This window comes from Rhinolophus sinicus, chromosome X, assembly GCF_036562045.2.
Source record: "Rhinolophus sinicus isolate RSC01 chromosome X, ASM3656204v1, whole genome shotgun sequence".
Classification (NCBI taxonomy): Eukaryota; Metazoa; Chordata; class Mammalia; order Chiroptera; family Rhinolophidae; genus Rhinolophus; species Rhinolophus sinicus.
The window spans coordinates 35895397-35922910 of NC_133768.1; the positions used below are offsets into that span (position 1 = coordinate 35895397).

The following is a 27514-nucleotide window of genomic DNA, read 5'->3' on the forward strand; positions in this document are numbered from 1 at the left end:
CTGACTATTAATGAGATAATCCATATCAAATGCATAGAATGGTGCATTACATATACTGAAATCTCAAAAGGTGTTGGCTGTTTACTATTAATTTGATTTTGAACTGAATCTCCAGTGGCCACAATGCACATGGATGTTTGGTTCAACGTGAGAGCCTAAATTATAGGTTATTATGAGTTGAGATTTTTTTCTTTCTTTGCATGTGACTGACTAGACGCTGTCTGTAGCAGCTGCCCTTAACATTTGCCAACTTAACAAAGGGGAAACAGTAAATGTCAGCAGTAAAAGGCTCCAGATCACTCTGCAGCCCTTTTGTTCAGGGTTCTGCATGGAGCGTGTGTGCTGAAAAGATGAAATGAGTAAATAAATTTCTTCCACTGAACTATAGGCTTATCTTCTCTACAGATCATTACTGTGGGACTTTTCCCAAACTATATTTTAAGACAATCATAATTTATAGCACTTTGAGCCAATTTCTATCGTTTCCCTTAAGTGAAGTCATAGTCAGGGACAATTTAATAACTTTAATGATGCTATATGAGAAGTATTTACCATCTCCATAAAGTTATCCCCTTAAATTTATTTAGCAATGCCATTCAAGGTTTTGAGAAGTGTTCAAAGCATTCTCTATGGGAGCATCTCTGACCATCTCAACCTCATTTAATTCCAACTTGCTGGCTGCCTCATTCATGAAAATCTTAAGGACATGGAATCTCCCTGTAAACTTAGGAGAGCTTTTTATTTTACTTTTTTTATTAGTTTCAGGTGTACAAAACAATGTAATAGTTAAATATTTATCATTTATATCCCTTACACAGTGATAACCCCTCTCCCCCCATCTACTACCCCTATGACATCGCACACAGCCATTACATTTCCACTGCCTCTATTCCTAATGCTGTACTCCACTTCTTGTAAATATATATATATATATATATATATATATATATATATATATATATATATATATATATTGTTGTTGACATTCATTATTGTTCAGCTTCAGCTTCAGGTGTACAGGAGAGTGTGGAGGTTCCTCAAAAAATTACGAATACAATTACCATATGACCCAGCAATCCCTCTCCTGGGTATCTACCCAAAATTCTGAAAACATTTATACATAAAGACACGTGTGCTCCAATGTTCATTGCAGCTTTGTTTACGGTGGCCAAGACATGGAAACAACCAAAATGTCCTTCGATAGATGAATGGATAAAGAAGTAGTGGTGTATATACACAATGGAATACTATTCGGCGGTAAGAAAAGATGATATGGGAACATTTGTGACAACATGGATGGATCTTGAGAGTATACTGCTAAGCGAAATAAGTGAGACAGAAAAAGCAGAGAACCATATGATTTCACTGATATGTGGTATATAAATGAAAAACAACAAAAGAACAAGACAAACAAATGAGAAACAAAAACTCATAGACACAGACAATAGTTTAGTGGTTACCAGAGGGTAAGGGGGGTGGGGGGTGGGAGATGAGGGTAAGGGGGATCGAATATATGGTGCTGGAAGGAGAACTGACTCTGGGTGGTGAACACACAATGGGATTTATAGATGATGTAATACAGAATTGTACACCTGAAATCTATGTAATTTTACTAACAATTGTCACCCCAATAAATTTAAAAAAATTCTTAAAACAAATTGTTTCAAATTAAATTATTAAGCCCGGAGTCTTGCATAGTAGTAACCTATATTAGATGTACAACACATGCTGAATGACTGGAATAGAGGGTAGATGCTTAATTAATAGTAACTAATTGGCAAAATATCCACTATATTACAGAGTGTTCTTATGACAGAATATTATTTATCCATTTAAAATGGTACCTACAAAGAACTTTTAATGATATTGAAAAACATTTGTGAAATATTTATAAGTGAAAAAGCAGACCTAAAAACTTGCTTTATGTGAAAGTATAAAAATGGAAATCCAAGAATGTGAAATATAAAAAAATATGCTGTATATGTATATGTATATATAATGTTGAAGTACAAATAACAGAATATTATTCATTTTACTTCCAAACAGGTTTTTACTAAGTATAATTAGGAAAATGAGGAAGATACAGGGCTTGGGAAAGAGCCAGTGGAATAACTGTAGTCAATTATGGAAAATTTTAAAGAAAGGAGAATCTTAAACTGGATTTTTCCAAGATGTGATAGTGTAAGTTTGGCAGGAAGATAGGGAGGCAAGCCAATTGCTGGGGCTCAGAAGGAAATGACAGAAAGCCTCCCATCCAAGGGACATTAGCTCTTTATGGTAATTTCTTGGAACCCGAAGACCTCAATTCATGCTCTGACCCCATCGCTTCCTGCCATATACAATTAATCTGTGTATAGCCTTTATGTTCTCATCTGTTAAATGGGGATAAAACTTCTAATTCACAACCAAATAACTTTCAGTTACTTGGGACTTACATTTGTGAGGCCCAAATAAGATACCATGTGTGAAAGCATTTGGTAGGTTCTAGATATCCATACCAGACTGATGTTACCATTGTTATTATTTTCTGGTTGCAGCAGAAGCCAAGAGAAAGGCATCGGCTCTGTGGTCAACAGACTAGAAATCATGTCTAAGCCTTTCTGTAGGCAGCGGGTGGAAAGGGGGGTTAACACACTTCAGGCCATCTTGTACCTCCTACCAATCCCTCGGTACTGAAGGCCGCTGAAGTTAGTTGACCTGTTACATGGTCGCCTTTATTAGTCACCATCCTTTGGTGAGCTGGGCCCTTCTCATTGCATCTCCTTTGGACTACTTGGCAATACCCCATGATAACACAGTATAGATGCTGTAAAATGTTGCACAAGATTTAACAGGCCTATTTCCTTTAGTGAGTTTTACCATTGTAACTGAATTCTATACATTCTTTCTCTACCCTCCACTTCCAGCGTAATTTAAAATTAACTCTGTGTTACCTACAACTCTATTCACTGTTAAGTTTATCCAGATGTGTGCATATATTTGTACAGAAGATATGTTTACAGATTTTATCATATTTAAAGTTTCAAATGGAAACCTTGGAGACTTAGAATAAGTTTATCTCATATCCCAAAATATTGTTCCAAATCCAGCTGTTGAAGGCATAATTTTCAGCAAATTATTACATGCCAAAAATCTGCCTTATTTTCTAAAGAACACAAATGAGTACTTTGGTTTCCAGAATAACTTAACATAAGTTTCAGAATGATTACTAGACAAATGGGTTTCACTTTTTAAAGAGGAAATTACTGTCCTCCATATTTTTTGGGGAAAAAAAATCTCCCATGATAATAAGACATATTTGTTTCCAACAAATAAGAAATGAAATGGGTGGGGGTGGAAGAGAAGGTTCATGAAGCTCACTTATCTCAACTAGGGCAGACTGTCGGAGCTAGTGAGCTCTGTGTGGCTTGTGTGAAGTTCATGTGAAATGGGCAGCTGTTTCTGGGTGCAATACAAGCATTTGTCTAACCTGTTCCTGGAGATTTCTGTCATCATGAAGGAAGCAAGTGCACCCTAGACTTTGAGCCAGGCTTCCCTGGATTAATAACATTGGAGGTAGAGTCATGGAAAAGGGGTTTGGAGCCTTAAGAAGACTGGACATTCTGGTCTGCTGATTTCAGGAGATGTTGGGGTCCTGCATGACAGGACAGTTTCCATTTAATGTAATGATAGTTCTAATATTTTATTTCTCAATATTTTGGCTCCAATTTTGTTGCTGTTCCCCAATACTGAGAAACACTTTAATGCCTGTGATCTCTTCCAAGAAATTCACTGAACTGATCTTGTAGATGGAGATCTAGTTTCCACCACTCTCTGCCTCTATGCGCTCCTTCCTTTCTTTTCTTTCTTTCATTTGTTTTTTTTAAGATTTTTATTAAAAATATAGCTAACACACAATGTTATATTATACTCAGGGGTACACCACAGTTATTCAACATTTATATACCTAAAGAAGTGATCACCATGATAAGTCCAGCAACCATCTGACTCTATACAAGGCTATCACAATATCATTGATTATATTCCTTATTTGTTTTATACTGGAAATTTGGACTTCTTATTCCCCTTCACCGTTTCTTCCCTTTTTAATTATTTTCAATTACAGTTGGCATTCAATATTATTTATATTAATTTCAGGTGTACAGCATAGTGGTTAGACATTTATATAATTTAAGAAGTGATTCCCCCGACAAGTCTAGTAATAACTACGTATAGTTCTAGGTGGGTAACATATCATTGACTATATTCCCTATGCTTTATTTTACATCCCCATGACTATTCTGTAACTACCAATTTGTAATTCTTAATCCCTTCACCATTTTCACCGTGCCTCCAACCCCCTCCCATCTATCATCCAAAAAAATCTAGTATCCATCTAACACCATACATAGTTATTACAATATTATTGACTATATTCCTTATGCTATACCCCACATCCCCATAACTACTTTGTAACAACTAATTTGTACTTCTTAATCTCTTCCCCTTTTTTCACCCATACTCCCAACCCCCCCAACCCCCATCTGTCAACTATCAAAATGTTCTCTGTATCTATGAGTTTGTTCCTGTTTTGTTTGTTAATTTTGTTCTGGGATTCTACATATAAGCAAAATCACATTGCATATGTCTTTGTCTGATATACGCCACTCAATACAATAACCTCCAGGTCCATCCATGTCACTGCAGATGGCAAGAACCTATTCCCTTCCATGGCTGAGCGTTATTCCTTGTATATATATATACCACCTCTTCTTTATCCATTCATCCATTGATGGACACCCAGGCTGCCTCCAAATCTTGGCCATTGTAAACAATGCTGCAATAAACATATGAATGCACACGACCCTTCGAAGTAGCATTGTGGGTTTCTTCGGATAAATATCCAGAAGTGGGATTACTGGGTCCTTCATTGTCTCTTCTTACAGCCTTTGTTTTAAAGTCTATTTTGTCTGTATAAGTATTGCTATTCCAGGTTTTTGGTTTTTGGTTTTTGTTTCTATTATCATGAAATATCTTTTTCTATCCCTTTACTTTCTGTCTGTGTGTGTCTTTCAATCTGAAGTGAGTCTCTTACAGGCAGCACATGTAAGGGTTTTGCTTTCTTATCCATCCAGCCATCCTATGTCTTCTGATTGGAGCATTTAATCCATTTACATTGAAAGGAATTGTTGATAGATATGTAGCTATTGCCATTTTATTCATAATTTTGATTTTTTTTCATCTTAAAGAAGTCCCTTTAACATTCCTTGTAATACTGGTTTGGTGGTGATTAACTCTTTTAGCTTTTTCTTGCCAGGGAAGGTCTGTATCTATCCTTCAATTTTAAATGACAGCTTTGCTGGGTAGAGTGGTCTTGGTTGTAGGTCCTTGCTTTTCATCACATTGAATGTTTTGCGCCAATCTCTTCTGACCTGCAAAGTTTCTGTTGAGAAATCAGCTAACATTCTGTGGGAGCTCCCTTGTAGGTAACTAACCACTTTTCTCTTGCTGCTTTTAGAATTATTTGTCTTTAACCTTTGCCATTTTAATTATAATGTGTCTAGGTGTGGGCCTGTTTGGGTTCATCTTGTTTGGGACTCTCTGCACTTCCTGGACTTGTATGTCTATTTCCTTCACCAGGTTAGGAAAGTTGTCAGTCAGTTCTTCAAATAGCTTCTCAATCATTTGCTTTCTCTCTTCTCCTTCTGTCACCCCTATGATGTGAATGCTGTTACACTTGATGTTGTCCCAGAGGTCTCTTAAACTATCCTCATTTTGGGGGGAATTTTTTATTTTTAATGATCTACTTGGGTGTTTTCGACTACCTTGTCCTCCAAATTGCTGATTTGATCCTCTGCTTCATTTAGTCTGCTGGTGATTCCTTCTAGTGCATTCTTCATTCCAGTTATTGTCTTCTTCACTTCTGACTGGTTCTTTTTTGTGGTTTCTGTGTCCTTTTTTATGCTTGCAATCTCTTTGTTGAAGTTCTCATTAAGTTCCCTGAGCATCCTTATAACCATTGTTTTGAACTCTGTCTCTGGTAGGTTCCTTACCTCCATTTTATTTAGTTCTTTTTCTGGAGTTTTTTCCTGTTCTTTCATTTGGAACACATTTCTTTGAGTCCTCATTTTGGCTGCCTCTCTGTGCTTGTTTCTATGTATTAGGTAGCTCAAGTCTGTCTCCCAGTATTGGCTGGGTGGCCTTATGTAGTAGATTTCCTGTGGGGCCCAGTGGCACAGTCTCCTTGGTCACCTGCTCCGGTGTTCCAGGAATGTCCCTTGTGTGAGTTGTGGGTGCCCTCCTGTTATAGTTGAGTCTCGATTGCTATTGGCATGTCAATGGGTGGGATTCATGCTCAGGCTTACTGGCTGTGGGGTTTGGCCCCATCTACAGCTTACAGGCTGCTGTGCAGGTGGCTTATCCCACTGAGCAGGATTCATCCCAGCAGGCTCTGGTGCCTGTTGAGACCACCCTTTGTGTGTGCCACTTATGGGGCTAATTGGGCAGTGTTCTGATGTGGTCTGAAGCCAAGTTCCAAGTATGTTGGTTTGGGGCCCTCTTTGGAGGGTCTCCAGTGTAGGCCCAGGTGACCCACCACCTGTGACTATTCAGGGACTGCCTGATAGGAGCTACAAAGTGATCCATGGTTGTTTGCTGACTGTGCTAAACATGGAGGGGTGTGGGAGAGTCCACGCTATGAACCAAGGATGTCAGCCACCACTACTAATCCTGGGGTAGCTCTGCAAAAAGCCAGGATGCCCCAAGGCCAGCTGCCACCTGCTGGCTCCCTTTAGGTTCAGCTGCTGATAAAGCCTTGTGGAGTGTGTGAGTTGGGTGAGACAATGTCCCAGGCAGTCACTAGAATGGGAAGAGTTGTGGTCACCAGCTTAATGTAAATTCTGGTTTGGTGCCAGTTCTGAAGCTGGAGTCACTCAGTAAAAGTCTCAGAACACACCAAGGCCAGTTGCTCTCCACTGGTGGCCTGCCAGACTTTGACAGATTTCCAAGAAAGAGTGCAATGTGGGCAGGGCTGGCTGCTCATGCAGAAAGTGTCTCTGGCATTGGGGGAGTTCGGTGGTGTGGGGTCCCAGTGAGTCAGCAGGGCAGAGCCCCAGAGCTCACCAGGCCAATCAGATTCAGATTTGGCTGTGGTGGGGATGGGTTCAACACAAGAAAGAGGGCGCCTGCCTGCCAGCTGCATGGGGGGAGGACCTCACACAGGGAAAATACCAACTGTCCTCCAGTCCTCTCCAGAAGCCACACACCTGTCTGCTACCCTGTGTGTCTCTGATGCCTTCTGATTCACCATCCCTTCACTAGAGCCCAAGATGAGTGCCTGCGAGTGAGTGAGTCTGTGCATGGGCCATTTAAGAGAACATCTGAGTTTCCCACAGCCTTCTGTGTCACCGGCATGGTCAGAATCCCCACTGTTTCTCACAGTCAGATGTTGTTGTGGCTCCTCTTCCCAGCACCAGTATTCCCAGCTGGGGAGCTTGGAGTAGGGGGGTTGGGGGTCCCCTCACTCCTCAGGGGGGTATTTCCATGCCTGAGATATCCCTCCTGATTCTCAACCACCACAGGGAGGTTTTGGGCCCCTTCTGTGTCTCTGCCCCTTCTACAAGTTTCCACGTGGCTTCTTCTTTATATTTTTAGTATTAGGACTTCTGTTCGGCTAGAATTCAGATGGTTCTCCAGGTTGACTGTTCTGTTTTAGTTGTAATTTTAATGTGTTCATGGAAGGATGCAGGCACAATGTTTATCTACTCTGCTATCTTGGATCTCTCTCTTTATGTGCTTTCTGTGTACTGTTTTTTTTTTTTTACTGGATTTCAGAGTTCTCAACAAATTTAGGGGCAGTACCAAATGCTGCCTCTTCCATGAGGTTGTTTGAGTAATAGCAGTAACAGTGGCAATAAGTAGGCAATATATTTGAGATGTCTCCTTACTCAGATGCCTCTTGAAGCATTGAGGCTGACCACATACAACACAAAAATGACTTTGACAATGAGCTTGGCTTCTGCCCAATGGGAAGCAGACTAATACCAGAGCACCTTTTTTTTTCTCAGTTTCTCCAGATAACTGAAGTTTGGAAATTATTATCAGCATGAAATTCTTAATATTTCGTCACACTACTTAGTCACACTACAGCGTGAACTCTTAATATTTAGTCACACTACATTTTTAAATTTACCAACCTCTTAACAGTTCAGCCTTCAGGCCTAAAGCAGTTTCACGCATACTTTGACTAGATTTAGTTCCAAATTTAGACTGATAAAAGCTTCTGAGACAGAGAAACTTTATTTGCTAATAGTCTAAATTGTACCAAACTTCAGAATTTTATCCAACTTTTTCAAAGTAAAAACCCCAAAGAACAAAAACCAAACAACAAAACAGCCACACACATGTGTGCATGTATGTATACACACAAGCACACATAAGATAAAAAAGGCATAAGTCAACACATAGCAAAGTTCCTTAAGACGTTTTTACTTTTTGTCTTTTTAATTATGAGATAGTCTCTAAAAAAGGAACAATTTTAGCAAGTTTCTTCCAAGGCATCTAAATAGCTACCTTCTGAATTATACTAGCAGAAATTAGCATGACTATTTGTAAAACAGATTAAAAACTTCAGTAGATGCTTAACAAATTGTTAAGCACTAATGGCTGTATCACTGTTTCAGAAGTGAGGAAACACCTTCTAAATTATACAGATTTGAGCTGCAGTGATAATTTTTTCCCACTGATAATTAAATCTCAATATAGCCTGGTATCAAATCTTTTATTCACCAACAAGGTTTATTCACATTTTAGCAACATAAGACAGATCTATAGTAGCACTAAAAATGAATGCCAGTCAGTAGATATAAACATTCCTAACAGATCAGAGACAGACAGTAAAGAAGATTACACATCACAGCACACCAAGGGTTTTCTGTTATGTATCTGGCATGAACACACCTATCTATCAGCAGACCATTTCCCCAACAACTACCAGGGAACTGGACATGTGGGGAGTCATCATTTCTTGAGAAAGATACCCTTCCTTTGGGGTAATCATCAGAGAAATGCAAATAAAAACCACAATGAGCTATCACCTCACCCCATTCAGAATGGCTATCATCAACAAGACAAATAGTAACAAGTGTTGGAGAGGCTGTGGAGAAAAAGGAACCCTCATACACTGTTGGTGGGAATGCAGACTGGTGCAGCCATTATGGAAGGCAGTGTGGACATTCCTCAAAAAATTACGAATAGAATTGCCATATGACCCAGCAATCCCTCTCCTGGGTATCTACCCAAAATATCTGAAAACATTTATTCATAAAGACACGTGTGCTCCAATGTTCATTGCAGCTTTGTTTACTGTGGCCAAGACATGGAAACAACCAAAATGTCCTTCGATAGATGAATGGATAAAGAAGTTGTGGTATATATACACAATGGAATACTATTCGGCGGTAAGAAAAGATGATTTAGGAACATTTGTGACAACATGGGTGGATCTTGAGAGTATGATGCTAAGTGAAATAAGTCAGACAGGAAAAGCAGAGAACCACATGATTTCACTGATATGTGGTATATAAACCAAAAACAACAAAAGAACAAGACAAACAAATGAGAAACAAAAACTCATAGACACAGACAATAGTTTAGTGGTTACCAGAGGGTAAGGGGGGTGGGGGATGGGAGATGAGGGTAAAGGGGATCAAATATATGGTGATGGAAGGAGAACTGACTCTGGGTGGTGAACACACAATGGGATTTATAGGTGATGTAATACAGAATTGTACACCTGAAATCTATGTAATTTTACTAACAATTGTCACCCCAATAAATTTAAAAAATAATAATAAAATAATAATAAAAAAAGATTGAAAAAAACCTTTGTTTCATATCCTCATTAGTGTTACAATTGTGTCATTAGTGAGAATTCATTAGAGTTAGCAAGTTAGTATATCAAACATGTATACATATACATATGCATATGAATGCAGTATTTTTAAGTGCATGATATGTCTCATTTCCTCCAGCAGAGGTCAGAAGATAGCAATACAGGAATATGGAAAAAATCTGTGAACCAAGAGAATGTTTTAGAGTGATTTTCCCTAGATAGGATTATGGAGGGTTTTTTCAGTTTGTCCTTACCCACATTTTGTAATTATATTTTTACAATAAATATGCTTTACTTTTGTAATAATTAAAAAGCAATAACATATATTTTAAGTTTTATGAAGAGCACTGTTGGCACCAAGTTAGAGATACTGCTTAATTACCTGTATTTTTGTAACTGCACATACATTATTTGAAATAATCTAAAAAAGCAGCACATTTGGCCATAACTCTGAAAACATATTGTGTAACATCATTTTCATAATTGATGACTGTAAGCGATCTCTTTTAAACAAGGAACTTAATGTCAGCCGTAAGATTACCAGAAAAACAAACATCCTGAACATAGCTCCTGACTGCCAAGAAACGCTGCACACACAAAGATAGAAAAATGAATATAATCTCTAGTCATCTCCTTTGTCTGGAAAAATGAAAAAGGATCCCAGTGTTCAGGGAATTAAGTCTCTGTAAGTCTTAACACATTAGGACAAGGAAGACAGAAGAAATCAGTCAATGTGACCTACATTTAAGTGCAAGGAACCCAATGAAGGATGTTTATTAAGTGCTGCTGATTGATGTTCAACAAATTGCACTACCACCATGCTACATTTTCATTTCTAAATGAGGTGTCTCTTTTTCTGCTAGACACATGTGGAAGCAAAGCGAAAAGTCTTATAAAACAACATCTGAAGTTCAACCAAAACATCTATGTATTAATTAAGAAAATCTTTCACCTGAATTATGCCAAATTAGATAGATGTTTATTTCCTGTTTTATTATATGATTCATAATGAACAGTCTGTTATTTATCCTTCTTGATATTATCACTCACAAATATGTGTGTCAAATTGTTATGTGAATCAAACTGACTGTTCCTAGTTTCTTCTGTCTTCTAAGGGGATGACTTCTACCAGTGAGGAATATGTCTTTATATTGCTTACTTCAACCTAAGAAGGCAAGTGAGGAAGAGAGAAAAGACGGAAATTCAAAACTTCCACCAGTTCTTCTGTGGGATTCAGGGGGAGGGTGCGAGAGTAGGTGACTCTGCTTGTCAGAGAACATCAGTGACTTCTGGACCAAGATAACAATGTTGGAAAAACAGGATCAGGGAGATGTGATAGGAATCTGAAGGCCAGCAACATGGTGGGAGACTGGAATCCACAGAGAAATGTGACCAGTGAGAAGTCCCCAGGGACGCATAGGTCTAAGGGCCTATTAGAATTAGAATGCCCAATACTCAATTCGACTGTTTGTGTTTCTGCAATTAACTTCCCTTCCTCTTCCCCGCTCTCCCCATTGCTCAAAATTTCAGTCAAGTCTGTTGCACATAAATGCTTGGGGTGGTCTGAGGAAAATCACGACAAAGAGGTGAGTTTGAACCCAGGTTGGCATAGAGAAAAAGAAAGAAGAGTCACAGGCCATGAGACACGAATGAGCATAGGTGTTGTGGAATCAGGAACTATAAACCACAAGTGATCATGGGAATGTGAAAGACCTAATAAACTCACAGAAATCTTGTGGAGATCAATGGAGCTTCCTCAAAAAACAATGAAATTTGGGGTTTGAACCACTTTTATGTAAATCTCTAAAGGAGAGTAACATTAACTGATATATAGAACACAACGATACAAGTTCAAAATAGTACATTAGACATATTGCAAATACTTTGTATAATGTGATGTCTAGGACAGCATTTATAAAACCATACACAAGCTTTCATATCACATGAAATAGCCAGAGGTATTTAATAAATTAATCACAAGTGTTTTTGCTCTATTAGTTTTGTTTAACTTTTTATTCAATGGCCAACACTACTTCATCAATTACCTTCCCGAATAGGATTAGAATTCTCACCTAATTCCACTTGATAACAGTGAAAAAAATTCTCAGAGTGGCTGAAATACACTTATAAAATACATAGGCATCATTCACATGAGAGAATGATCTGGGAATACTCATGGAGTAGCCTTCAAATCCTTCAAAGGCTGGCCCAGGCTTACCTTTACGTGGTGGATCAAGCACTCTACTTCATTCACTTTGTAGGTCTCCAATCCTAGCTCCTTAGCTAATCTTAAGATACGATTCTGGGTTGGTCCAACATAGGATCCTCCAAGGTCCACATATTTAACCATTTGGTTCTGTTTTTCCATGGAAAAAAATAAAAACAAATAGCTGTGAAAATGTTATTCCTAAATTAAAAAAGAGAATCCTAAAATAAGCAAATTGGCATTTCACAGGTTGGAGACACATCTTGAGGTGTATCCATGTAAAACTGGATTCTGTTCTCAACTCCATTTATGCAACTTAACAGTTATTAAATCATTTCTTAATTTAAGGCCAAATTGATTGAACTTTGTATAAGCAGGAGACTTCTGAACCCCATCATTCACCATGTACCACAACATGGTTTGTTTTTAGTGCCTTGAGTTTATAAGCTATGAATTATTGGTGAATTTCTCTTTACTTAGTACTTAAGGCTAATTTTTAGGCACCTAATGCTAGAAGAAAGGCAAGAAAGTAAATGATCACTTCTTATGTGGTTTGCTATTCCATGTTTAAAAGATAACATCAGGGAATATTTGATCATAATTTGAAACTCTGAAATAGTTCTTATGTTCAATAGCAAGTTTTCTATATGGTTTTTTATTTAAATTTACTGGGGTGACATTGGTTGGTAAAATTACATAGGTTTCAAGTGCACAATTCTATAATACATCATCTATATATTGTGTGTTCATCACCCAAAGGCAATTCTCCTTCCATCACCATATACAAGTATTTGATGCTTTACCCTCTTCTACCATCTCGCCTTACCCTCTGGTAATCATTAAACTGTTGTCTGTGACTGAATTTTTGTTTGTTTGTTTGTCTTGAATTACCATATGATCTATATGGTTTTGAATCAGCATCACATCCAGTGACTAAGGACCAACCTTTGACCAAGAAGTGAGTAGAAAAGCCTCCCGATGTCTGAACGTGTCCAAGCATAACTGGGTATCTATTAGAGATGCCAGAGAAGGCCCTTTTTTCTTTTTTGTTTGTTTGTTTGTTTTTGTTTTTTTATTGTCTAGCTCTCCCACCCCCAAAAAGAACGTAAGTTTCACAAGGGCGGAGATCTTTGTTTTATTCACTTGGCAAGTGCCAAGTGTCATACAGTTAGAAGAGAAAAGGAACAGAAGAAAGAGTTGAAAAGGAAAAAAATTAGGAAAGAGGTTGCAGAAAATGTTTCAGAGTAATTTTCTTTCAGGAAGAGTCTAATGGAATTCAAGACTTTCAGCAAGAAAAAGGAAAAACTCAGCTTTAGTCCCATGTTTCTCCACCTTATCCTTAATGTCTTACCCTAATGGTGTAAGTCCTGCCTCCCACACGGTCCCGGGCTTCCAGAACAGCCACATTCAGGCCATTATCATGCAGAAGTTTGGCTGCTGCCATACCTGGGAGAAAATACAATAGGAAATCAGAATCTAACACCTTATAGGGACTCCAGGTAAGCTCCTCATGCTGACAGCCAATGAGAAAAGTCCATGTTGGCTCACACACATGGTCTACTGTTATGTTTAACTTACAGTGGCTAGGGGTTTTGAACAGAGGTCCAAATTCCAAGTCTAAGAAACCAGCTACTGTTTGTAGAAAGAACAAAAGGGATTTTATTTTTGGTAAATATCTCAAATCTTAAAAAACAGCTTTGGTCACTATATAAAAATGTCTATCTTTAAGGACTAAATTGCATGATTATACATCAGACAACACAGATGAAGGCCACATTTAAGAGAAATGTATAAGTCCCAACAGACACAAGACCAGGTATAACCACTGACTTCATTAACAAGGTAAATCTGAAAAACAAGTAAATTGGGGGGAGAGTGGTCCATCAAAGCATGTGAGAGGACCTAGGATTTATAGTTATAGTGGACTTTTAGAGGTTGATGGAAAGTTTCAAAACCAAGGACATACAATTTGACCCCCTTCTAAGTCCTAATTCTGCATGTGACCCATCGCTGAAGAATGAAATTACTCCATTCATTCATCCATTTAATTATTAATGTAGTCAAAAATACCTAATGAATGCCTACTACATGCTTACCACCATAAATTTAGCTTTCTAAAAAACAGCTTTATTGAGATAAATTTACATACAATAAACTTTACCCATTGAGTTTTGACAAGGTACAAAGCTTAGTATAGAGGTCATGTATGGCCTAAGTTCATCCTCGATGTAGTTTTTGATCTTAGAGGTCTTAAAAGCCTGCATCTTTAAAACCACTCTTACAGGGTTTAGTAAGAGTTTTCTCAGACAACAGAACTCTGACGCTCTGAATGATAAACTGAATTTTCCCAGTTCCAATCACCTTACTCATTTGCTTTTATGAGACCAAACAAAATCAAGGAAATGCCAAGATGTGCCTTACAGATAAATGAAACAGCCTCTATCTTGTCTTTCAAAAATAATAGTTCTGGGACTTTTAGAGCCCACTAATGTGAAAAAAAAGATTCCTATAAAAGTGGTCACATAGTGCTTACTACATTTGAGAAGCTGTTCTAAAGATTTTAATATATTAATTCAGTGAATCTCACAGCAACCCACTGAGGAAAGGTACTATTGATATTCCTACTTTATGGCTGAGGAAATGAAGCAGAGAGCTGTCTAAGGTCATATAAGTTCTTCAAAGCCTGGACATTTTGCTCCAGTGTCAGTATTTATAACCACTATGAGTATTGCTTTCCAATGGTCTCTCAGAGCCATTCTCTTTGTAGACCACATATCTCAATTTTTGCTTCAGGGAGAAATTACATTTCAAAAGATATTTTTCACTTTATTTGATCAATGTGTTTTTAAAACATACTTGTATCTTGTGGATTGATAACAATTCATGGAACATAAGACATGAACCCACTGTAAAAGCCATAATGGAAAGCCGAGGCTGCATTCACCACCTATCAGCTAACCTAAAAGAAGAAACCCATTTTTTAAAGAGACTGATTTGACATTTCTTTATTTAAGTTAATCCATAATCTGCTCCCTGTCCTTGAGGGTGGGGCCAGAGCTTTTCAGTTAGTGGCAGGGTAAGGGTCCCAAAGTCCACAGTCCCCGACACAGTGTGCACGAGCATTGCATAACCCTTACTTAGGAATACAGGGCTTGGAATTTTAACTCCAGTTTCCTAATTTTACCTCCAGAAGGAAAAAAAAGGAGAGAAAACACTTCTATTTAGATTCAAAATTGCAGACAATTCAAAGACATTTCTCTTATCAAGCATCGGTTCAACAAATGAAAAATGAAATAAGATGCAGCCATGGCAACAGCTGTTATCAGGGACTTCAGACAGACACACTGCAATGCTGAGCCTTAAACAAAAGGTTTCAGAATGAAATACAACATCACTCATATACACTACCATTTTATATTTCACAAAGGGTACTGTCTTTTAGTAAGGGCAGTTACCCAATAGTATTTGATACTAAACATAAACAGCTATTAAAACAAGCCAGGGTTTCATCGAACCATTAAATAGAGTTGTATATGCTCATGTGCCTTAAAAAATCATAAACAGAAAAATAGCAAAAATACCTTTAAATAGAGAAATATAAGAGAATATTGGAAATATCTCACAATTTGTCTCACTAACGTTCACAGGGGGGTATTTAAAATGCTTGTTAGACATCAACTGACAAAAACTGATTTGAAAAATAATTGGCCAAATATCAGTGGCTTAGGGAAGTCACTGCAATTTAGGAGGGGATGTTAGAGTACCCGAGAATCTGAGGAGTTCTGGTGTGGTTATGACATGATTAACATTGTTAAGAAGTAGCTCTCAAGGGATTCCTCAGTGATAACTGGTGAAAGGACTGATAGTTTGACTGAGAGCCACCCCAAGAGTTTATTTCTATGTCGGTTGTTTGGAAGTTTTAACACATTTTGCCATAAAACATAAATATGAGAGATAGTGCATTCTCTAGTAAGTCTGGGAACTTTAAAATACGATACTATTGCCAAAAAAATCATAAAGTAGCAGAAATACATTTGCCCTAAAACACTAGACAATGTTATCGGCACTGTTTAAACATTTAAGCAATCATTTCCTGACACGATGCAATAATAGTTAAAAGAAAAGAAAAGAAAAGAAAATATCCACAATAATAATAGCTACCATCAGAAAGCATTGAGCACTTGCTTTGCTCTGTGTGAAGTGCTTTACACACAAAGCACTTCCGATCTTCACCATAATGCTGACAGGTATGATTATCCTCATTTTAAAACGAAAGAAAGGGAGGATTAGAGACATTCACTGATCTCCCATGGATTACATAATTAGTAAATGGCTGAGTCAGAGTTCAGCCCCAAACCTGAACTCTTAGCCACCACCCTGGTACCAAAAAGGGAAAATTAAAAATACAATAACTAGATACACTGATGCAAAGTGCCTTAAAACATTCTGCTCTCCAAATAAATATAGGAATCTTAAAATATCAGTTCTTCTCTTAAATGGATATTTAACTTTTGCAACCAGTTTAGGATCAAACTTAAAATCACTTTGTACTTTTAAAAAGCTAGTTAAACTTGAGTTTAACATGCAGGATCAATTAATATTTCACAAACGAAGTATCATTTGCCACTTTCAGAAGCAGCCCCTATTTGCCCCTGACAGGCCTCTGATAAGAGTCTCTCATTTGTTGCTTCCAAATGGTACAGGGTCCATAGGATTTTGGCTCAGGGAGTCTGCCTTGGATGAATAATCATAGCATGGCACACAGGAATAAGAGTAGACTAATGCTTAATGCCATAAAATTATAAAAATATTGCATCTCTCTTCCTGAGCTGTTTACTTAGAAAATGTTTCATCAAAGTGATGACTATTTCAATTATTAGGATACCTCAATTGAGATTACACACCCAAATTATTTTAAAGATTGGAAATCTGTGGTGTATAGCATTATTAGCCGTCTATGCTTCCAATTTTGTGCCATGGAAAATGGCCAAGAGTTAGATGCTGTAGGAGACTGTAAAATACACAGTGCAGTTAATGGAGGGGCCTCCTCAAAGTATCTTAAGAGAGGTTAGGATTTGGAGGGAAGGGAAAAATCAAAATCATCATCTGCCTCATTCTTTGCTTTGTCATTCTGTTTCATGTCCTTCATATCAAAAATCTGCTTTTTAACAAAATGTTTTAAAATGAAAAGTTAATTGTCTTGAAAACATGCAATATCTGTACTTCGGTATTACATAAGGACTTCGTCCCAATTTAAAAAAAAAAAGTTAACTAAAATTGACAGTGAAATTCACTGTACCTCAAAGCATCTCTAACCCTATCACCCTGGTAAGCTATATAGGCCTTCCCAGAAAGGTGAAAAAGACAAAACTATGCAAATAGCCCTCATTACCTTCTGGTCACTTCTGAGAAAGCAATGGTTTTATGAGGAAATTCTAGAAACAACCTAGTGACCTTCTGATCAAACAACTGGAATTCTTTTATGTCTCTAAAGAGAATGCTTTTCAGTTCTTTAACACAAACACACGCCAAAAAAAGGCCTGGGGCAAAAAGAAAAATATCCTCAATGTAAAATTTAATTCATTAAAGGAAAGTGGTATTTGTAGGCGGAATTCAGATATTAATTGTTGAGCTTTCAACACAGAGTAGAAAGGCAGGTAAAGATATCAGTAAAAACAGCTAACATAGTATGGAGCACTGACTATATTCCAGCTTCTATTCTAAGTGTTTCTTATATAAGAATTTATTTCTCTTCCCAACAACTCTGTGAAGTGGTCAGATGCAGAAAGTGAGGCACAGAGAGGCAAAGTCATGTGCCCAAGGTTACACAGCTAACAAGTGACAGAGCCAGTATTCGAATCCAGACAGTCTGACTCCAGATAATAAGCATGCCCAGCAGCTGCCTTCATTACTAAATACTGAAACACTGAAGCCTTCCACTGAACATCACAGACCATACAAGCAAGCATCAGGGCCACAGCTAGCACATTCCATGCCTTTGTGTAAATTACAAGACGGCCACACTCCTGGCAGATAAATTTTAAAAAGACATCCTTCCTTCAGATAAATGCAGCCTACCTGGTGCAAACGGCTTGGCTGGCAGAGTGTGGACTGGATTGTACCCTTTCTTTCATCAATTCAGCTGGGCACCCTTGTGCAGGGTACTGCCTAAACGGCTTCTGCTGTGGCCTTGAAATTCAGAAACTTATTTCCTGAATGATAAGAATTTAATTAGCTATTCTGTGTCTCCTCAATGCTAACACACAGTTGGCACTTACATGTTTGTTGAATGGATTCATTTAATACACTTCAACAAAGATGGCATTTAATTACTCAGTTGATAAATAAATAAATGGCTGCAATGGTGTTCATATAAACATAATATATTTAATATAGTATAAGAAACTAAAATATTTACACAATCTGGAACTGATTTCCTCTGATAAAGAATACCCTTTTCAAGAGCAAGAGCTGGAAAGAAAGCCAGCCAACCAATAATCATAACCAACTTACATTCATATGGCACTACAGTTTCCAATATTCACACACATTCAGTCCTTAACAATAACCCTGTGAAGCTGAAATTGTTATTCCTATTTTTCATAGTAGAAAATGGAAACTCAGACAGATTCAAGGGCTTGCTTAGTATTACACAGCTAGCGATGGCAGAGTTAAAGCTAAAACCCAGTTCTGTTTCTGTGTCCTTATGTGTTTTTCATGACTCACATTACTTTCTATAACACACAAAAACCTAAGTTGTTAAAAAAAAATTCTCAAAGTGTACCAAGTTTAAAAATTAGAATATTTATTGATTAACTTTCTTGGAAAGAATATATTCATTAAAAAACCACCTGGGCTCAAAGCCCTGAGACCATATCATTACAGGAAAATCTGAAAGCATTTGGAGCAATACTAGGCCCTCTAGGACAGCTCCACTGAACTATTATTCATTAAGAGGTGCTTTGGCCAAACATTTCTTCTTCCTAAGTACAAACTGACTTGTCTTTCCTGAGAACGCACCAATCACAACTTTTTGGAAAATCAAAACAATACATGATATAAACCAAACATACCAGTGTGTACCATCATTTTGATCATTGAGAAGTAAAGTCTAGAATTATGTTATTCACATCTTGCCCCCAAATATGAAAAAGATAGATGCCACGCCTCCTTGGACAGTCGAACTATATAACACACAAACAAATGGCAAAGCTTCTAAAATAAAGGAAAAAAGCCTTAGGCCACAGGATGATTTATGCTCTTGAAAAGGATAAAAACATCAAGCTTTCATGAGTTGCCATAGAAACCTTTCTCCAGATGCGGCTGCTTTGACATACTAGAATGAGATTGCTTTCCAGGGCCTTTCAGAATACATCTAAAACCATAAAAAATTGTTTCTTCATCATGCTTTACATGCAAATTATTGCATTTTCCAAAAATGTCAGCAATCATGAGTTTTGTTCCATATCCAAGCTTTTGTCTTTACCCTTTGTTGTTTGAAAGGGGTGGAATATCTTTTGTGTATTGTAATCATGGTAGACAAAATTTGTTTTTGCTTTACCTCAACATGGTCTCCCATGAAAAAAGGGTGTAAGTCCAGAAATGAAAACTTTGTCTTTCTCGAGTTTGTGTGCTCTATTCCCCATTTTTAAACTGTTACACAAAATTAAACTTTTAAACTAAATCTGCCTTGAATCCTTTTGGGAATTTAATGGAATCTGTATAAATAAATAAAAACAAACTCTTTTTAAGAATGCTGTTGGTTAAGTATAGAACATAATCATGATGGTTTCCTTGACTGTGATCTGAGGATGCAGTATCTCATTCCCATGATAGTAGCCCTCCTATGGATTACCAACACGATTTTTAGAATCACAAACATCTTCAAGGTAGAATATAAAATTGGAGAGATACTATACTCCCTTTGGCTCACCCACTTCCTAGATCTTAGTTTCTGAAAGAGCTGGGTGTTACAAACGGCCTGAAGAGGGTCAGAAGCCTACTGTAAAATACTTTGAATATTTCTCCATTTAAACATTTCCTTTTACCAAAAGTGAAATGATGAATTAGGAATTCTAGGAGAGGATAAAATGTGGGTGTTGCCAAGGAAAAGAAATCTGCGTGAGATGTAGCAAGTAGCTGGAAGAAATGAAGATAAAAAGGAGTCATTTGGTGATGCCCTCCATCTTCTGGGAGACCTGTGCAGAGCCTGGCCCAGGAGCTCTACTTTGCCCCTGAAACACCCCTGTGAACAAAAGACTAAGGCAATCAGCAGTGTGCAAGGACCAGAGTAGAAGGGAAACACAGCCTGGTTCAAGGACAAGGCAGAACACTGCTGTTCTGTAGAAAAAGTTCTATGCCTAATAAGCCACTGCCTGGTTGTATGACCTTGAGCAAGAGTCCTCACCTTTCTGGGCCTCACTTTCCCCATCTATAAATTGAGGTGATAATGTAACTAATCTAAACGAGACAGGACAATGATTTTAAGTAAGCTGAGATTTCATTACATAGGTGGTATCTTTATAACTCCAAAGCATCTGATCCGAAGTCTGCCCTCTGGAGCATGAAATATGGGTGACATCAATAAGTGTTAATGAAAACTAGTTTTTGTGCTCACGCAGGACAATGAAATGCTGATTTAAACAAAGCTGGTTAAAGATAGGTATGCTGAGGTAATTAGAGGCAAAAGGTCCTGATGTCTGTGATTTACTTTGAAATGCATCAAAAAAAAAAAAAAAAAAAAAAGAGGAAATGATAGATGGAGAGAGGGATGGATACAATGGAACAAAGCAAATAGAGAAAATCTTTAATGGTAGAATCTACTTGGTAGGTATATATGTTGACTGCACAATCTTTTGAAAATTTTCATTAGAAAATTATGGAAAAAACCGTTAAGCCAGATTCCATTCTGCTGGACTTGTCGGAACCTTTAATTAATATATTGCATATCTCCATTAGGGCATATTATGTATACCATTTACATAATTTCTTAGTCTCTATATCTTGCTCAAGGACTGGGGATGGAAGTGATTTTTTTTGAAGACAGAAATGGCTCCTTACACATTTTGGGAAACACTACTTAAAGAAACAGGGACATTTGATCAGTGTGGCTACAACTGGTGGTGGGTTTGTCACAGAACTTGCCTCTCAAGAAAAAAATTCCTCTTCTCTTTCCCCCAACAAATTAAACATTCTCAACAGCACTACACTACCATTGTCCTTAGGCTGTACATTATCAAGGAGTTGATGTCCAAGACAGGACCTGCTCCTGGAAGAGAACAAAGCCTAACAGGAGAGGCACCATGTGGGTAGGAAGAAGGAGACCATAATGTATTTGAAGAGGGAGTTTCCTGGGAGGCTGGAGATGTACTAAGCTCAGTCGAGTTATAGAAAAGTGGGAAATGGTGAAATGAAAAGGAAACAGACAGTGTCCCACCAAGAAAAGGACTGGAAGATTCTCTTTCTTCTTTTAGGACATGCAGTGGGATTGCCCAGGGAAAGGCAGGCTGAAGATAGAAGTCCAGGGATCTGGAAAGCCTTGCGGGCAACACCACAGCTGGAGCCCCAAGAAGGGGAAAAGTTGGTTGCCACCTCTGATGTGCTATAAATTAGCCAAAGGAAAACCAAATGAGTACTTTTGGGAAGCATGGTATTATGGGTTGAATTATGCCCTCCCAAATTCTCAGTATGTTGAAGTCCTAACACCCAAAACCTCAGAATGAGACCTTATTGGGAGATAGGGTTTTTACAGAGGTAAGTAAGTTAAAATAGGGTCATTCAGGTGGGCCCTAATCCAGTATGACTGGTCTACTTATACAAAGGGCAAATTTGGAGACAAACATGCACACAGGGAGAACATCAAGTGAAGATGAAAGCAGAGATCAGGGTGATGCTTCTACAAACCAAGGAAGGCCAAAGACTGCAATAAACTACCAGAAGCTAGGAGAGACGCATGATACAGGTTGTCCCTCACACTGTCAGAAGGAACCAACCCTGCCCACACCTTGATCTTGGAGTTCTGGACTATAGGCAATATGTTTCTGTTGTTTTAAGCCACCAAATTTGTGGTTCTTTGTTATCGCAGCTCCAGCAAACCAATACACATAGGAAATTTTATTTTTTTAATATTTTTATTAAAAATATAGTTAGCATACAATATTATATAAATTTCAGGTGTACACAATAGTTATTCAACATTTATATACCTAAAGAAGTGATCACCATAAGTCCAGCAACCATCTGACACTGTACCACGCTATCACAATATTATTGACTATATTCCCTATGCTGTACATTACAACCCCATGACTTATATTTTTATACCTGGAAATTTGAACCTCTTATTCCCCTTCACCTTCCCCTCCTTTTTAATTTTCCAGTTACAGTAGACATTCAATATTATTTTACATTAATTTCAGGTGTACAGAATATCATTAGACATTTATATAATTTAAGAAGTGATCCCCCTATCTAGTCTAGCACCCACCTGGCACTATACATAGTTATTACAATATTATTGACTATATTCCCTATGCTTTATTTTACACACCCATGATTATTTTGTAACAACCAATTTGTACTTTTGAATCCCTTCACCTTTTTCACCATGCCCCCCAATCCCCTGCCATCTATCACCCCGATAAATCTAGTAGATGCAGATGGCAAGAACCCATTCCCTTCCCTGGATGAGCAATATTCCACTGTATATATTATCACCTCCTCTTTATCCATTTTTTTATCAATGGACACCCAGTCTACCTCCACATCTTGGCCATTGTAAACAATGCTGCAATAAACATATAGATGCACAGTCCCCTCAAAGTAGTATTTTGGGTTTCTTCGGGTAAATTCCAGGAAGTGAGATTAGTGGGGGTTTCTTTGTCTCTTGTTATAACCTTTGTTTTAAAATCTATTTCATCTGGTATAAGTATTGCTACCCCAACTTTTTTCGTTGTTGTTTCTTTGCTTGTTTGCATTTTCATGAAATAACTTTTTCCATCCCTTTACTTTCAGTCTGTATGTGTCTTTCAATCTGAAGGGAGTTTCTTGTAGACAACATAAATAAGGGCTTTGTTTTCTTGTCCATTCAGTCACTCTACGTTTTTTAACTAAATTTATTGGGGTGACAATGGTTAATAAATTACATAGGTTTCAAGTGTACAATTCTTTTTTTATATAATTTATTTTTTAAATTTATTGGGGTGACAATTGTTAGTAAAATTACATAGATTTCAGGTGTACAATTCTGTATTACATCATCTATAAATCCCATTGTGTGTTCACCACCCAGAGTCAGTTCTCCTTCCATCACCATATATTTGATCCCCCTTACCCTCATCTCCCACCCCCCACCCCCCTTACAATTCTATAATACATCATCTATATATCACATTGTGTGCTCACCATCTATGTTTTTTATTGGAGCATTTCATCCACTTACATTGAAAGCAATTATTCATAGATATTCAGTTATTGCCATTTTATTATTCATATTTTTTATCTTTTTTTTCCATCTTAAAGAAGTCCCTCCCTGTAATACTGCTTTGGTGGTGATGAACTCCTTTAGCTTTTTCTTGTCTGGGAAGCTCTTTATCCGTCCTTCAATTTTAAATGATAGCTTTGCTGGGTAGAGTACCCAGGGTTGTAGGTCCTTGCTTTACATCACTATGACTATTTCCTGCCAATCCCTTCTGGCCTTCAAAGTTTCTGTTGAGAAATCAGCTAACAGTTTTGGGAGCTCCCTTGTAGGTAACTAACTGATTTTCTCTTGCTGCTTTTAGGATTCTCTCTTTGTCTTTATTTAACCTTTGCACTTTAATTATGTGTCTAGGTGTGGGCCTGTTTGGGTTCATCTCGTTTGGGACTCTCTGCACTTCCTGGACTTGTATGTCTATTTACTGCACTAGGTTAGGAAAGTTTCCAGTCATTATTTCTTCACATAGATTCTTAATCCTGTGGTTTCTGTCTTCTTCTGGCACCCATATGACATGAATGTTGTTATGCTTGATGTTGTCCCAGAGGTCTTTTCAACTATCCTCAGTTTTTTGGATTCTTTTTTCTTTTTGCAGTACCAATTGAGTGTTCTCTGCTACCTTCTCTTCCAAATTGCTGATTTGATACTCTGCTTCATCTAGTCTGCTGGTGATTCCATCTCGTGCATTTTTCATTTCAGTTACTGTATTCTTCACTTCTGACTGGTTCTTTTTTATGCTTTCTATGTCCTTTTTTATGCTTGCTATATCTTTGTTGAAGTTCTCACTAAGTTCCTTGAGCATCCTTATAACCACTGTTATGCAGGCTCTCAATGAGTCATCAGGGTGGAGCAGCAGAGGTCACCAGACCAATCAGATTCAGATTTGGCCTGTGGGGGTGAGCTCAACACAGGAAAGATGCCACACACCTGCCGGCTGCACAGAAGGAGGGCCCCACACAGGGAAAATGGGAACTGTTCCTCTAGTCCTCACCCCAAAGTTATATAACTCAGTCTCTCACCATATGTCTCTGACACCCCAAGAACCACGGTCCCTCTGCTGGAGCCCAGGGTGAGTGCCTGCACAGGTCCTCTAAGAGGATACCTGGGTTTCTGGCAGCCTTCCATCCCACCCAGACAGTCAGAATCCCCACTGTTTTTCACAGCCAGAAGTTGTGGGCACTCTTCTTCCTGGCACCATTCCCCTTGGCTAGGGAGCCTGTTGTGGGGGGCTGGAGTCCCTCACTCCTTTGTAGGGAACCTCTGTGGCCGAGATATCGCTCCCAATTTTCAACCACCACACATTAATGTGGGACCAGCCTATTTCACGTCTCTGCCCCTCCTACCAGTCTCGACATGGCTTCTTTATATCCTTAGTTATAAAATTTCTGTTCAGCTAGACTTCAGATGGTTCTCCAGGTTGATTGTTCTATAATTTAGTTATGATTTTGATGGGTTTATGGGATGAGGCAAGCACAGCACTTTTCTACTCTGCCACCTTGGATCTCGGGAAATTTTACTTTGTATATTAAGGTAATTTCACTGTTAACTGAACTTTGGGATAACATGGTGATGAAACTCCTAGTTGGCCAGGCTGCCTTGGCATTTATGTTGTCAGCAGTGCTAGTAGGTGGGAAGAGGGGTGAGATGGCAGAGACAGAGCAAAGTTTGCAAGAGGTACTCTTTCTGGACATGGGGAATGAGGCACTAGCCCAAGCAGGTGTTGCATGAGCAGTTGGGTGATTCTCATGGTAACAAAACTTAAGGATCTGAGTTTCAGCCTTGGGACTGGAAGCAACATAATAAAAGAGAGGCCTTTTCTGATTCAACAGAGAACTAAATAATAAAGACAGTGAGTGAATGATCTAGAACCTAGTTGAGGAATGAAACCTTCTGAAATTGGCATTACTTTGCTTCATACAAATTCCATAGTATTGTTAGAATGTCTGATGTTTAAGTGTGTCATTAAACTACTCAAAAATTAAATGATAGTCAACACCATTTATGAAACTATTTAACTTATTGAGAAAAACTCTGGCTTCAGTCTCATTGCTTTTCTCAGTGCCAAGGAAAAGCTGTGACACATCCAGATATGACAGGTTTCATTTTTCCAGCTCAGGTGCTCCCTCCAGGTCTCTGGGCACCAAGACCTGGTAGGATAGAAATGGTGGCAATTCAAGGGTGTGAACTTGGCCAGGAATGAGCTATTTGGAAATGTGTGCATAGGAAAATCTGTCCTTTAAGGTTTTAACCACTTTTAATCAGAAGTCAAAAGAGGTGGAGGAAGCAGTTCTGGCATTAAAATATTAGCCCCAATAATCATGGCCATGCACAACCTGTGTTTTTTTTAATCTAACCTGAAAGTGCCACTTGAAGAGTGTGTAGACTTAGTCACACATAGGAGTACATGTATAGGTCTGACAACAAAGTTCATGAACTTGTTGCATTGATGTTGCTAACCTTTTTTGATATCAGAAGCATTATTCATTATGAATTTGTACCAACTGGACAAACAGTTAACCAAGTTTACTATTTGGAAGTGCTGAAAATGCTGCATGAAAAAGTTAGACAAAAATGACATGAACTTTCCTCCAACAATTCATGGCTCTTGCATCACGACAATGCACTAGCTCACATGGCACTGTCTGTGAGGGAGTTTTTAGCCAGTAAACAAATAACTGTATTGGAACACTCTCCTGATCTGGCCCCCAATGACTTCTTTCTTTACCCAAACATAAAGGAAATATTGAAAAGACATATTGATGACATTTAGGACATCAAGGGTAATATGACAACAGCTCTGATGGCCATTCCAGAAAAAGAGTTCTAAAATTGCTTTGAAGGGTGGACTAGGCACTGGTGTTTGTGCATAGTTTCCCAAGGGAAGTACTTTGAAGGTGACCATAGTGATATTCAGCAATGAGTTATGTAGCAGTTTTTCTAGGATGAGTTCACAAACTTAATTGTCCTACCATGTTTCCCCGAAAATAAGACCGGGTCTTATATTAAGGTTTGCTCCAAAAGACGCATTAGGGCTTATGTTCAGGGGATGTCATCCTGAAAAATCATGCTAGGGCTTATTTTCTGGTTAGGTCTTATTTTCGGGGAAACACGGTATCTCACATGTGTGTTCAGTGTCTAGCATATGAATGTGTATGTGTGCGTGTATGTGTGTGTGCACACTGAAGCTCTGCATAGTTAGTATACATAACCAGTACAATTACCCAGGGATGGCAGTGGGATGGCAGCAGCAATGCACAAGCTGCCACTGTTCCTGCACTGTCAAAGGTTGTCACCCTTCCTGCTAAAACAGGGAGAAAACACAAAACCACTATGATAAGTAACTGGAGTTGGAGAAAGAGAACAAGGATTGTGTAAATTCATAACACCAAAGATTAGAATTGTTCTGCATGTTTTTTTTTATTGACTAAACTAGAACAGATCTTGTATCCTAGATCAGAATTCTAAACCTGTGAAAAAGGGCAATGAAGAAAAAGAGAAGGTATGGCTCTCTTGGCAAACACCATTAAGGTAAGTGTCCTGCAAGGAGTGTGAGATAAGGAAGGAGTGCTGCCAGGAGGGGACAGGGGCAAAGGTGTGCTTTCTGAGAAGCTGCTTTCACATGTTAGCCTTGAAGCAAACCATCCCCGCTTTATCAGCCCCATGCCTAAGGTCAGCGTCTCTGGCAGCAGCCTAGATCTGAGGCGACAAAATATCTCCTCTATCACCAGAGAAATATATTAATTCCATCCAGGGTTCAAGAACTTGCCCTCAAGGAAAAAAACCCCTACATTATATTTTAAGAAGTGTTCATCTATTTCACTTCTTATAAAAGAAACTGCTGAAATCCTAGTTTTAAAAATTCAATTATACCAGCTTTAACATCATGTTTATATTTATTTTTATTTTATTTTCTCTTATTTGTACCATTTTGCTAAATTTTTGATTGTGGATTTTTTCCTTTTAA

The 27514-nt window shown here is 38.1% G+C and overlaps 1 protein-coding gene across 1 annotated transcript in view; it reads right to left on the reverse strand.

Moving 5' to 3' along the window:
* The window catches only part of MAOB (monoamine oxidase B), a 137039-nt gene that overhangs the window by 70124 nt on the left and 39401 nt on the right, over positions 1 to 27514 (reverse strand). Inside the window, exons 2-3 of the mRNA XM_019717754.2 lie at positions 13429 to 13523; positions 12090 to 12227 (exon numbers count right to left, since the gene is read on the reverse strand). Of these exons, the coding sequence (XP_019573313.2) occupies positions 12090 to 12227; positions 13429 to 13523 (233 nt within the window). The remainder of the gene's footprint in view (positions 1 to 12089; positions 12228 to 13428; positions 13524 to 27514) is intronic.